Source organism: Telopea speciosissima, chromosome 3, assembly GCF_018873765.1.
Source record: "Telopea speciosissima isolate NSW1024214 ecotype Mountain lineage chromosome 3, Tspe_v1, whole genome shotgun sequence".
In the NCBI taxonomy this organism is placed as follows: domain Eukaryota; kingdom Viridiplantae; phylum Streptophyta; class Magnoliopsida; order Proteales; family Proteaceae; genus Telopea; species Telopea speciosissima.
Window position 1 is genome coordinate 20,342,245 of NC_057918.1, and position 14,412 is coordinate 20,356,656.

General features: G+C 41.4%; 1 protein-coding gene across 1 annotated transcript in view; it reads left to right on the top strand.

Moving 5' to 3' along the window:
- Positions 1-1,062: 1,062 nt before the first annotated feature.
- LOC122656004 (MACPF domain-containing protein At4g24290) overlaps positions 1,063-14,412 on the top strand; it is a 40,760-nt gene continuing 27,410 nt past the window's right edge. Inside the window, exons 1-2 of the mRNA XM_043850418.1 lie at positions 1,063-1,836; positions 2,861-3,099. Coding sequence (XP_043706353.1) covers positions 1,576-1,836; positions 2,861-3,099 — 500 coding nt within the window. The 5' untranslated portion in view covers positions 1,063-1,575. The remainder of the gene's footprint in view (positions 1,837-2,860; positions 3,100-14,412) is intronic.

Below are 14,412 nucleotides of genomic sequence, written 5' to 3' on the forward strand. Positions count from 1 at the left end.
TAGCAGATATGAAATTTTTTGGGATGGTAATTGCAAAATCCCTTTATTTTATTATTATCATTATTATTTTTATTGTCATTGTTATTATTATTTTGAAAGAGGGTTCCTTGAAAAGCACTGTGAGTCTATGACCTCTACACCAACACAAGGACCAATGAAAATATGCATAAAAACATTAAAAAGACGGGATTTTTGCTTTTCATGAGAGAGGGGTGATCATTTTGTGCCTCATCCGTTTGAGTGCATGGCCATATTGCCTAATAGGATTTGCTTCACCTATTATTGTTGTTATCATCATCAACATCATTATCATAAAAATCTATTCTTAAATTTAACTACAAAATAGATTTTTATTCCTGAAGTATTTTTTATTAATGAAACCAAATAATTTCAAAATTTTGATTAAAATTATTTATTAACTTATTTTAAGAAATCAATTTGATATTGAAATAGAAATCCAAGAAGCCTAAAAGGAGTAAGGACCTTTCATTTCATCCTGCTTTAACGAACCGTGGTGCGCACTACGCACTGTACGAGGGTACTATGAAAGCAACCCCTGGGGTCCGCTTCTGCATGAGAGAATGAAGATGCGAGGAAAGAAGATGACGCGGGGAAGCAGCAGAGCTGCGGATTCCAAGAAACGGCAGCAGTGAACTTTGACTTTAATTTCTCTATCAACTCTCAACTAATACACCAAACTCAAATTTTAAAGACCCCACCAAAGAGAAAGAAGAGGAAAATAAGATTAACACTTCAAAAACAACGAAGTCAGTCAATCGGTTGAAGTAAACAAAAGCGGAAACACACAGATTTTCGATTAAAAGCTCTGACACGGGTTGTTCTATTTGGCGTTCTTCTTCCACTTCTTGGTTCTGACCCACCAAATCGAAGACTTTTCCTTGTTTTGGGTTATCATTTCTTTGATTCTAAAGTGTGAACTCAACTGGGTTCATGGCGATTCCCTGTGAATCTGCAGTACTTGTCTAGTGGCCGCGAATCTAGGGTTTCTGTTTCCTTGTCTTGAAGCCGATCATTTCAGCAAATCTATGCTTCTTTAAGGTGTTTAATCAGTACGTTTGAATATTCTTCTGCTAATTTGGAGGCGCAGGTGGTTAGTATTTTTGGTCCTAGATGGGAGTTTCACTGAGCGATCTATGAGAAGCTAAGTATTCGAGGGCTTTGCCAGTTTGGCTTGAATTTCACAGTGATCAAGCTGGTTGATTTCCAAAACTTTTGCGGGGAAATTGTTATGTTTGTGTAATATTAGTAGCAGCAGATGTTGTTCTGTAAATTTTCCGGGATTTGCTAGAAGATGGTTCTCAGCCTGAAAATTTATTTTCTGGGTATATCCCAAAAATTTGCATGAGAGATCATTGGATGTAGTTCTGTAGATTGTCTGGGATTTGCTGGAAGTAGGTAGTGGTAAGCCTTGAAATCTTTTGTATGAGAGTGAGGTTATGGCGGGCAAGTATAAGAAATTAAACTGGGTTTAGGATTGGCTCTTCAGAAGCTTGTTTGGAGTTGCTGCGTTTGGAGCTGAAAGGGAATTATTAGGAGAGGCATGGTGGAGTAATAATGGCTCTAAGGGCTTCACCACAGAAAGCTGCTGAGATTGTGATTGAGTCGATTGGGCTAGGATACGATATTGCCATAGATCTGCGGCTGAAGTACTGTAAGAAGGAATCACCAGATCCACGTTTGATTGAGCTCGATGAGGAGCAGGGTCGAAATGTTGTTCTGCCTGGTGGTATAACAATTCCTAATGTTTCGAAATCAATAAAATGTGATAAAGGGGAGCGGATACGGTTCAGGTCCGACGTGCTCTCATTTCAGCAGGTATTAATTAAGTGCTTCTTATACTTAATTTTGATGTTTCTGTTAAGTGTTATCGAATTTAAATCTTGGCAGTGCTGATGTAAATTCTCTTTCTTTTAACTTTTTATTTTCTCTCTCCCTCATAGAGCAGTTCATGTGATTGTTTTGGCTATTAGAACTTCCTTTGAATTTAGCATCCCAGAATAAATAAATAATCTTTCTTTGGTTGATTAACCTGTCATTTTGTTAGAAACCTATGCTGGTTTGACTCAATCATTTATTGGTTCTCTGGTTTTGCATAACAAGGTGGTTTTCTATAACTAGCATATGGATAGGTTAGTCCATTTCACTATGTAGCATTTTTTCAGTTGACATGTTATGGCACTCTTCCCTGGGCATATTTTTTGCACTGGTTCCTCACTTCCTTGGTTATCCTTTAATTGTGTCCCTCCAAATCATTGGGAGTGACTTTTAGAACACATTCGATATCAGAATAAACGCTGGCAAGGAGGCTGAAGAGCTAAGAGAACTCGAGGACGGGGTAGGGAAAGAGAAAGACGAAATCAAAGACATGACTGGAGGACACAGACAGAAAAGAAAAAAGTGTAGAGTAACTTTTGTTGAGGCTTCATTTCTCTATTGGTCTTCTTTTACCGGGAAATCCTGTGACCATGTAGAGGCATACTCTCTCATGAATCATGATACGGTTTTAGGGTTGAATGAAACTAACTGAAGATAATTATAATTTACACGCTGATCCTTGTTCTGCACTTATCTATTTTCCTTTGGCCTAAGTTTACTTTCTGTCAGTGAAGGCATACTCTGACATGATACAGTGTAAAAATATTTTCTAGTCATGTTTGCATGCAATTGGCATATAATCTGTAGACCTCAAACAAACAGAGTAAGATGAATCTGGCTGATTGGAGAATAAGAGTCTTCTTTCATTTATTCTTCTTTTTTCTTGTATTGACATTTGAATATTTGATAGCCTGTACATACTTCAAACAATGCTGTATCATCCTTCATATATCATTTTTGGCAGATGGCAGAGCAATTCAACCAGGAAATTTCTTTGTCTGGTAAAATTCCCTCTGGTCTGTTCAATGCAATGTTCGAGTTATCAGGTTGTTGGCAGAAAGATGCTGCCAATACAAAAGCCCTTGCCTTTGATGGATGGTTCATTACAATCTACACAGTTGCATTGACAAAATCTCAAATGGTACTGCGAGATCATGTTAAACAAGCTGTCCCACCATCATGGGATCCAGCTGCATTGGCAAAGTGAGAATCTTACCTTCTCATGTTTAGTAACTTTTTTGTGGAATTATGTCTTTGGAGCTCCCCCCTTCTTTTGAAAACCTTTGTGTTTGCTAACTTTCATGTGGCTTCATTGAATAAATCTTAAAATCTACAAATTGACACATCTGTTCTTTATTGCATTGTTTAATTTTACTTTCTACTATGGGAACGTGATGCCAGTCTCCATCTTAATTTTTTCACAGCATCGAGTAGGTGATGCTGGAGAATCAACTTACATGTACTTTTCAAAAAATTGAGTCCAATGTTAAGGCTTGTATCCAGTGATATTGAAAAGAAATTTCTAGTTACTGATAGAAATAACCAAAGATCAATGTACAACTAAATGCAGTGATAGAGAATATTAAAAGAAACTTGCTAATCAGTGATAAAAATAACCAAGGATCAATATAAAACTCAATTCCAGTGATAGAGAATATGTCAAACAACAAAATTAAGGTTAAACCCTAGGGCTGCTATGTTGGAGGTGAGGGAGGCCAAACAAAAATTTCCTCCCTCAGATTGTTTATCATGCGAAATAGGATTAGCCAAACATAAACAAAAGGGGCTTTAGGCTTACCTCAAAACCCCAAGTTTAGGTCTGCTGAAGTATTGAAACACTTGATCATGCTACTTGTGACTCGTCGCATGGTAGAGATCGTTACAATGGAGAAGCGCCGTCCTCAAAATAGGGTTTCACAAACCCTAGCTCTCAATCAAAGAAGAAGGAGAAGAGAGAACTGTAGGGAGCAGAGCGAGAGCCTGCCAAATCAAGGAGCTCTCTCAGAAATCCTAATTTGATAGTGGTAGTCCTCCTCCCCTTCCACTGGCTACATATAAAGAGGATATGCGGTGTGGATGATTCTAAATCAAGTTTCTGTTATATGATCAGAATCGATTTTCCTACAGAATTATGGGCTCCGTATACCCTTTTTTAGGGTTTTCCTGCCATGTTTTAGAGTATGTTATGCTGATGTATCTGACTGTTTGCCTTAAGCCTTGTGGACTTGTTCCTTATTCTAGGGAAGGCAATTGATTACAGTTTGGGCTTGATTTGCTTTACAGATCTGAAGTTTTTTGAATTCGTATTTTTTAGGATCTGAGGTTCCTATTTTGAAAGAGATCCATAATCCAACATCCAGCCATTGGATTTCTATCAAGAGGGTTTATTCTGCTATTTCAGTAGAACATTTGACCAGATTTTTGGGGCCATCAGAGGAGATTTTCCCTATGCGACTGGTTTTCTCTTGGCAGATGAAGTTTCCTCCATTTCAGATTCTGTTTTTATGCCCTACGACTTAAGTTTCTGATATTGATGGTCCCAAGCTGACATTGTGAGGGGCGGGGGTGAATTAGTGTTTTTCAATACTTCAAACCTTTAACCTGAATTGTGTTGCTCGACACGGAGACGATGAAACCCTTGTAGTCACGATTGGCTGGTGCTGACCAATTTTACCAATCACACACAGTGGTATGTACACCCACCTCGCAACCATGATGTTGCTAGGTATACCAAATAGTGCACACCCACTTTGCAGAACACACACTCCGATGTCCAAATAACAGACAAACCACAGAGAGACAAATTTACGTGGTTCGGCAATTTGCTTACGTCCACAGAGCAATGCCCTAATAGAGCTTCGTATTTTGCTCAATGCACTTCACGATTTTGATCGCTACAATGACCAAGGAGCCTCTATCCCTATTACACACCTTTGCTCCAACAAAGATATTTAGGGCCACAACCCTAAATCTATCAAGCCCCAACTTGATAGCCCTTACATGATAATGATAAAACAAAATCAAATCCCAAGCCTTACATGCACAATAATTGATTTACTCCACAAGAATCTAAACTTAGAATCATAAATATTGGGATTTGCTCTATGAGTTAGCTCAACCTCAGTAACTCCAACTGGAAGAACTGTAGGCGATGTTCTCCCCTTTAATCTCCCCTTCGATGAGGTATAGACGGTGAAGATCTCCTTTTCTCGAACTTCTTAGAGAGCCATAGACATGAATGGATTGAAGTCTTGGCTAGGAATGATCTCTTCTTCTCCTTTCCCCTCTTCTCTCCGTACGTTTTTCTCTCTTTTTGCACTTCGAAGAGTTAGGGTTTAAAGCCCTAATTGCACATTAAATAGGCAAACAGAAGATCTAATCCTGTACATGGTCCAACCACCTGATTCAAACTGATTGTTTGCGTGTCGTTGCCAAAACTCTAATATCTCTCTCTATAGGAGTCTGATTGACACGCTACTTGAGCCGTTTTAAAGAAGTTTAATTACAATATTTTCATGTTTAGATCTTCCTCTGATTTTGCTTGTGGAATGCACAGGAATCCTCGAAAACGTCACTCATGTTGAAATAGAGTTTTGTTCACTCTTCTCTAGAAATAATCTTTTACTGCTCTGCGATGGTAAATTTTCCCATCTCACTCTCCTGATACCGGATTGATTTGATTCCAAATTCGTTGGAAAGAGGACTCAAATGTCTATATTTTTTATTTATTTTGAGATTCTACAAATTCCAAGTGGAGGTTAGCTCGAAACTCTCATAGAGTGACGTTTTGTGCAAAAATAGGATTTTGGGCACCATGCACGACAACACCATTTGAGATCTTAGATTCCTTATCTGAACTCAGATTGACCCGATTCTTGAGGCATTGCGAAGCTGACTCACAGGGCTAGAGCCTTTTAGTTTTGAGCTTCAACTGATTCTCCACCAAAGATAACTCAAAACTAATGTAGATGGGATTCAAGTAAGAACCACCCTACTGTAGGATCGATGACAGGTTGCAGCAGAACATCAGAATAGAAATAAACAAGAATTAGTAACTTAGGAGGTAGAGAGCAAACCGGCCAACAGATGGCTACCAAACTTAGGTTGAGTGGATGTGATGCTGATCAGGTCCTTTGCTCCAAATTACAGCCAATTCTGATGGCTGAATGTTGAGTTATGAACAGGACTTGAAGTTAGAAACCAGCCTTCAAAATAGAAGGTTAATGGAGAAATCAATCTGGTCAGCAGTTGGGGAAACCAAACAGAGTCGATTGATGAGCAGGTTGTACTCTCCAGATGCTTTGAAGTAGCTGAAGAGATCTGAAGCCTTGAAGTTGCAGCAGAATCAGCAGAGAAACAGAGCCGCAGGGTGCAACAGTCTTTCATTTGATTGTGTAGACAGCAGCAGCAATACTTGGTGATGATTGTGGAATCGATTCAGGTCTTCAAGGACTCTCCGGCAGCAAATAGTTGCAGACACAAGAGACAGCCGTAAGCACAATCGATTGGGAGCAGAGGAATAATAAAGAAGAGAAAATAGAATAGGAGGGAAGGATAAGGAGATTCGACTCTCACCAGCCAGGCTCTCTCAGCCAGGCCTCCCATCCCTTCAAGTCACTCACATGGATAAAAGAAAACTGGCTCAAAGCAATAATAATCAACTTCATTAATTCGTGGGGTGCCTCTATGGGCATGTTATAATATATAAATAGACTGAAGGGGATGAGTCGAAAATAGAAAGAAATAAAATAGCAGTCTCTTATATGGCTGACTTGCTTTACAAGTAATGGGATTAAAATAGAAAGTAACTAGAATAAAAACTAACAAAATAGAAACTAAAATATAAACTTTAATTTAGAAACAAATTACTAACAAAATAGAAACTAGATCTATGATAAAATAGGAACTAAACTACTCCTAAATCCCCACGCATAAAGCACCATGGAATCTGATCTTGGGCCCCATAGAATCTTCTAATAATATTCTCACCAAGCCAAAATAAGGGGCTGTGACACTGTTCATGTGAAAAGTAACGTGAGCAGTGTTTTGGGCTCTTCTTCATATTTCCATCTACATAAAAAACTCTCATGAAGGTTCTGCTCACTGCCGAAATGACAGTCCAGCCCATCTACAGACTCCCAACAAAACACACTGCACTTCGCCTTGTCTCCACTCCAAGCTTTCCAGCACCACTAAACACATATCATCATTATGTGTTGGCCCTACTACGACCAAGAAGGTTGCCAACAATTACAACTCACCAAACGACACTAAACCGTCTGCCATTTGGTCTGAATGCCTTATGTCCTCACTTTATCCTTCCTAGTTTTTCTGCACATCCATCTTAACATCCTCATCTCTGCTACACCTAGCTTCTCTATATGACACTTCTTAACTGCCCAACATTCCGCCCCATACATCATAGGTGGTCGGACAACAGTCCTATAGAACTTTCCTTTAAGCTTTAAAGCAATACGTCGGCCACACAGTACTCCGGTCACGCTTTTCCACTTCATTCATCCCACTTTAATTCTTTGTGAAACATCATCATCTATGCCACCTTATTTATAGTTGACCCCAGATATCTAAAATCTAAAGTAGTCACTTTGCGGTATCTCTCTTTCCCCAATTTGCACCATATCAGTATCCATCATAGCATGACTAAAATTACACGTCAAATACTCCGTCTTCGTTCTACTAATCTTAAAACCTCTTGCTTCCATTCCAAGGTTGATCTCTATAGCTCTAACTTAGCATTAATCCCTGCTTTTGTCTCATCCGCCAAAATGATATCATCGGCAAAGAGCATACACCACGGGACCTCGTCTTGAATGCTCTTAGTTAGGTCGTCCATAATTAGCACGAATAGATAAGGGCTTAAGGTGGTATGTTCATATTCAACGGACGCCTAGGGACGCCCCAGTAAGGAGGAGTGATATGATCCCGATTGAAGGAGCTAAAAGAGTTAGGGGCAGGCCAAAAATGGCCATAGGAGAAGTGGTGAGGAAGGACATGCATAGCCTAAGTATTGTACCAAGTATGACTTAGGATAGGGCCTATTGGAGGGCAATGATCCATGTTGCGGACCCCACTTAGTTGAGATTCTCCTATCGTGCTGGTTGCATTTTACATATTGCATTTTTTTTGTGCGTCTGCTAGAACTCAGTTTTCCTTTGTTGTGTTTGGATCCATGTAGCCGACCCCATCAAGTTGGGATAAGGCTGAGTTTGTTGTTGTTGTAGATAAGGGCTTAAGACTGATCCCTAATGTAACCCAATCATAATTGGGCATTCCTTGCCCTAGCCTCCCACAGATCTCACACTAGTCACCATGCTCTCATACATATCTTTAATAACACCTATATATTTACTCGACACCCCTTTCTTCACAAGAATATGCCAGATTAAGTCTCTAGGGACTCTGTCATAGGCTTATTCTAGGTCAATAAAGACCAAATGGATATCCTTCTTGCTAGCTCTACATCTTTCCATGAGCCTCCTTAGTAAGTAAACAGCTTATGTCGTGGATTTACGTGGCATAAAACCAAATTGATTCTTCAAAATATGAGTCTCTTTTCTCAGACGGGCTTCAATAACCTTCTCCCATAGTTTCATAGTATGACACATTAGTTTTATGCTTCTATAGTTATCTGAGATAACTACTGCTGCCTCGTTAAGGTTGATTTGATTTATTCTACAACTAGGTGTTCTGGTCTGACCTATTGGTTTGGTATATTGTGGAGTGTTCTTTAAAGATACTATTGTTGCGATGTGATCATCTTTGTTCTCCTCCCCTACGTTAGTTGTCCACCTGTAGTGCTACACGTGAGGGGGGAGAGTTATTGAAGATTTTTCTGGACTTTCTGGCCTGCAGCGATGATTTTTCCATCTTGTACTGCTGCTATTTTTGGTCCTATTGCTATTGATGTTTTCTGGCCTGCAACAATGAGTATTTTCATCTTCCACTGCTGCTATCTTCTTGCCTGCGGCTGATATTTCTGCTACTTATATTGTTTGTTGCTCTCTGGATTTATTCTTATCAAAGATTTCTCTTTGTTGCTAATGCGGTTCTTTTGTTTGCCACATGTCTGGATGTGGTTGCTGATCACTAGTCTCTACTTTTGATATATTTATTCAATCTGGTCCTGCTGATTATTTATGTTCTGGTTGTATCAAGCTGGATATATATAGGGAAAATCTGTTTATATCCAAGATGGTTACAACTGATTGTTGTAATTATATTTTTCTTTCCTTTTCCCCCTTGATTATTTCTCTCTTTTTGAGTGGAAACAATTTTTTTTTTTTTGTAATTCCCCTTCTCCTTCTCCCTCTCCCCCACTCACCGCATCTCCATCCCCCTGATACTCCAAGGAAGAGCTCCTAAAATTCTCTTCTCAATAAGATCAGGAGGAAGATTTGGATGGTGCCAGCGCAATGACGTGGTTGATTATGATAATGACAGTGAGGGTGTAGACCTCCTCCTCGCACCCACCAGGAATTGGGGCCAGTTCCTTCGGGTTGAGGTGGTGAACCTGAAGAACCCGGGCACCATGAACACATCAGAGTGATATGTTCAAGAATCGCTGGTGATAGATTGATAATGATCATCTCACCTTCGGCAAACCTGATCGCATTGAACATTGACGCTTTTGTGACTCCGAACATGCACGAAGGCAATTTGGAACTGGATTCTGAGCTCATCCTCCAACTGATAGAGTTTGTACTTGTTCAGTTTTGCCTCAACCAAAGATTAATGGCAGTAATTCAGAGAATCGACAGATAAAGGCTATATAGTATTTTGACCTGTTTGTGAGCTCCTACATGAAGACACCCATTGTAATCCAAGCTCGAAGAGGAAGAGGAGAAAGACAAGTTGAGGGCTTGTTCTAATTCAGTGAGGTGGTCGGTGAAGGAGAGGCAAGAGTGACCAAATAGAGGACTGGACTCGAGGGACCATCTGCAGAAAGCATTGATGAAGCCTGTGCGCTGGAGTCTTTGTCGTCGCCGTAGGTGTTACCCGCGGCAGCGGGAGAAGGGAGAGAAGAGAGGTCAGAGGGACGAGGCAGAGAGTGGGATCTTGAGTACACAGAAGAGATCATGGGCTTGTGTCTGTTGCTCTACTAACCACCGGATTAGCAACAGTGCGTTATCGACCATCCTGGCTTGGTGGTTTGGCAATTGGCAGTGATGTTGCACCCTGAGCAATTACAGCACCATATTATTTCTATCCTCATTTGAGCTCTCCTTAGCAGCAAAATCGATGGTAGAGTTGTTTGTTATTGTCTCAAGTGTGTCAACCTTGGAAGACGAATTAGGTGTGGCATTAAACCATCTTAGAGTTCGGTCTTCTTGAATAGAAATTTTAATACCCAATTTGTGGCAAATATTAGATTGAAGGACACAGACAAGTTGCAGATAAAGAACAAAGCCATGTGTTGCTGTAAAATGCGGATAAGGGAAGATGCTGTTGGGAGTGCTCCATTTTTGATAATTGGGCTGGTTGTGCTACCATTAATCGAGGTCACTGCACACCAGTCCCCAGTTAATGCCAGATTCCCCTCCCATGCCCGCATCTCCCTCCCCCGTCTCTGCCCTGCCCTCTGCATCTCCCTCCTCCCTCCCCTTCTTTTTGGTCTCATATTGGTCTCACAGTTAGGCCTTGCTTCTACATCTTCCCCCTTTCTCTCTCTCTCTTCTGTTGTGAAATTACATAATTAGCCTTTTGTTGTAAAATGGGGTACAAGGGTATTTATGTCATTCTTATGTCATAGGGGTATTTCTGTCCTGTACCTATTCTGGAATGTTCTCCTCCATATTATAAATAAAGTTGGCCTGTGTCCCATGACTCCCATTAGACACAAGTCATTCCATTATTTCAACATGGCATTAGAGCGGGTTAATCAAGAAACCTAATTTTGGTCCATCCCTCTCTTCTCTCTCTTTCTTGTTTTTTAGCCCCTCCACCAAAACCAAGAAACCTCTCTCTCCTCTTCTCTCGGTTTTGCATCTCCACCACCATCACCCTTCTCCATTGCTCTCGGTGGGCTCCTTCTAATCCACCGAGAGCCTTTTTTTCTCTCCTTGATTATGCCTCTCATGATATAAATCACTTGAGGGATTTTTCCCATGTTTTGAGAGGTCTGCGTTTTTTTCCACAGGTTTTTTCCTAAGCTTTTTTCGATCTACAAGGCCAACCTTGAATGACGATTTCCAATCCCTGCTTGTTTGTTGGTGATTCACAGGGCCAATCCCTGTTTCGTGGCTCCAGCATCAACATTGTTCGATTTTTCAGGTTTTCCCTGATATCGTTTTTTTCAGGGCTGTCCTGCCATCGAACTTTGCTGGTCCTTCATATGATATTTTTTCTTCATTCGTATTGGTGTTTCTGCAGCTGATTATTGGTGGCAGTATTTCCAAGGACACTCCTACTTTATTGGTGTTTCTTGCTTGATCAACCATGCTGACTCCGATGTTACTACTGGTGACTCTCATGGTGGAATTGGTAATTCTACTCATAATTTTTCTGCTTTTCCACCATGTGCCATCAAGCTTGATGGTACTAATTATCTGATATGGTCACGATCTTGCCTCCTGTCCATCAAATCCAGAGGTTATTATGGCTATCTTACTGGTACTACAGTGATTGAAAAATGGAAGTGTGAAAATTCCTTGGTTATGGCATTCCGTACTCATTCTATGCAGCCCTCCATCTCTCGATGCTACCTTCTTCTTGATTCCGCTGCAAAAATATGGAAGGCTGCCCAGGATACTTATTCCCAGGTAGGGAATGATGCACATGTCTTTGAACTCCGGAAAAAATTCATGGGCTGCGGCAAAAGGAAATGTCTCTTTCTCAGTGTTATAATGAGCTCTACTCTCTATGGCAGGAGCTTGATTTTTATGAGGAATTTAGTCCGACTACTGCTGCAGATGTTACCAAGTTTAAGAAACGGAAAGATAAGATCTGTGTCTATGATTTCCTTGCTCGGCTGAATGTCAAGTATGATCAGCTTCGGGCACAAGTGTTGAGCCGTGACCTGTTCCCTACCTTGAAACAATCATATGCCCTGATTCAGCTTGAGGATCGGCGTCGTACTTCTATGCTGCCCACACCTGTTCCGGCACCTCCTGAGCGATCTGCTCTTGTATCCAACTCGCAGCCCCAAAATGATGCTTCTCGGGCTAGCAGTTCCTCTACCAAAGCACCTGTGAAGTGCGATTACTGTGGTAAGGAGTGTCACACCAAGGATTATTGTTGGAAGCTGCATGGTCGTCCGGCTGATGTTCCTGGATCTTCTGGACGTGGTCGTGACTGAGGCCTTGGTAACTCCAATCCGGCTCCTTCTAGCCAGGTCCACCATACTGAGGTCTCTGACACCTCCTCTACTGGCGCTGCCCTATCTTCAGATGAGCTCATGGCCTTCAGACGTCTTCTTTCTAAAATGGACCAGCCCCATGCATCTGCACCAGCATCTGCCTTTGCCATTGCTGAGCCTCCTTCTGGTAATTCAGGTATTCCGTTTTGTGGTCTTAGTACATCTGTCCTATCCTCTCCATGGATCATCGACTCTGGGGCTTCGGATCACATGATAGGTTCCTCTGATGTTTTTTTCTCAGTATTCCCCTTGCTTTGGTGAAGGCAGGGTTCGATTAGCTAATGACACTTATTCCTCCATATCTGGTATTGGCTCTGATATTTTTATCCCTTTCATCTGTGTTGCATGTTCTCTCTTTTCCTAATAATCTGCTGTTTATAAGTAGTCTTACTTCCATTTTGAACTACGAAGTCACTTTTTTCCCCTCCCATTGTGTCTTTCAGGATCTGGTAACAGGGGCAACGATTGGTACTGGTAGATTGCATCGTGGTCTGTACCTGCTTGATGTTGAGTCGTCATCAGTCTCTGGTCAGGCTCTTCAGATTTCCTCTCCATCTCCACCAGCTTCTGAACTTATTAATTGGCATCGCAGATTGGGCCATCCTCCCTTGGGCACCCTAGCTAGGCTTTTTCCTTCTTTTAAGCATTGTACTAAATTGTTTTGCGAGGCATTTGTTTTAGCCAAGCAAACCAGAACTACTTTTTCTGTTTCAGATAATAAAAGTTTAGTTCCCTTTTCATTAATTCATTCTGATATTTGGGGCCCATCTTGGGTTGTCTCTTTCAATGGGTAGCGCTAGTTTATTATTTTTATTGTCTGTTGTTCACGTACTACTTGGGTTTATTTGATGCGTACCAATGGGGAGCCCTTCTCTTGTTTCCAGCACTTTTACTAGATGGTTCAGACTCGGTTTGGAGTCACCATTAAAGTTCTTTGCAGTGACAATGGTCGGGAATACTTTGACACTTCCTTTCAAACCTACCTTTTTTCTCATGGGATCCTTCACCAGACTAGTTGTGTCGACACTCCGGCTCAGAATGGTGTGGCTGAACGGAAAAATCGACATCTATTGGAGGTAGCTTGGTCCTTACTTTTCCAGATGAATGTCCCTAAACATTTTTTGGAGTGATGCTGTTGTCATTGCAACTGTTTTAATCAACCGCATGCCCTCTCGGGTCCTTGGCTTCCACTGCCCCTTGGATCTGCTACAGGGTTTTGCGGCTTTTTCAGTCTCTCCAAAAATTTTTGGGTGTGTTTGCTATGCTCGAGACCACCATCCCCATGGGAAACTTGATCCTCATAGCCTTCGGTGTATTTTCTTGGGCTACTTTGCCACTCAGAAGGGTTACCGGTGTTATCATCCTCCCACTCAGCGTTGGTTTGTTACTTTGGATGACATCTTTCATGAGACTACGCCCTACCATACGGTGCCTCATCTTCAGGGGGAGCTTACATCTACTATTGAAGATGGGCAGCCCCTCATGTCTGACACTCTGACATCTCTACTGTTCTAGCCGAGCTTCCTGTGCAGGGGGAGATTCCTTCCATTTCAGTTCGGCCTAGACCACAGTTACGTGTCTACACTCGCAAAGGGCAGGATCAGACCGCGGGTGTTACATCTTCAACTCTACCGAACCAATTGCCACCTCTGGAACTTGATCCGGCTGTCTTAGATCTTGGTAATTCTCTTCCCTCTTCTGACAATGATCCTTCTCTTGACTTGCCTATTGCCGTTTGAAAAGGCACTATGGCCTGCACCTTGCATTCCATTGCTAAGACTGTGTCATATGACTCCCTTTCCCCTTCCTTTTATAGTTTTGTGTCTTCTTTGTTTTCTGTATCTATTCCTCAGAACTGTCAGGAAGCTATTGCTCATTCACAGTGATAGGCAGCCATGGTAGAAGAGATGCAGGCTCTAAAAAAGAATGACACATGGGAGCTGGTTCGTCTTCCCCCACAGAAGAAGACAGTTGGGTGCAAATGGGTCTTTGCAGTCAAGCAAAGGGTTGATGGTACAGTAGACCGATATAAAGCCAGACTTGTTGCAAAGGGCTTTACTCAGACTTGTGGGATCGACTATCAGGAGAATTTTGCTCTAGTAGCCAAGATGAACACTATTCGTGTTATCTTGTCCTATGCT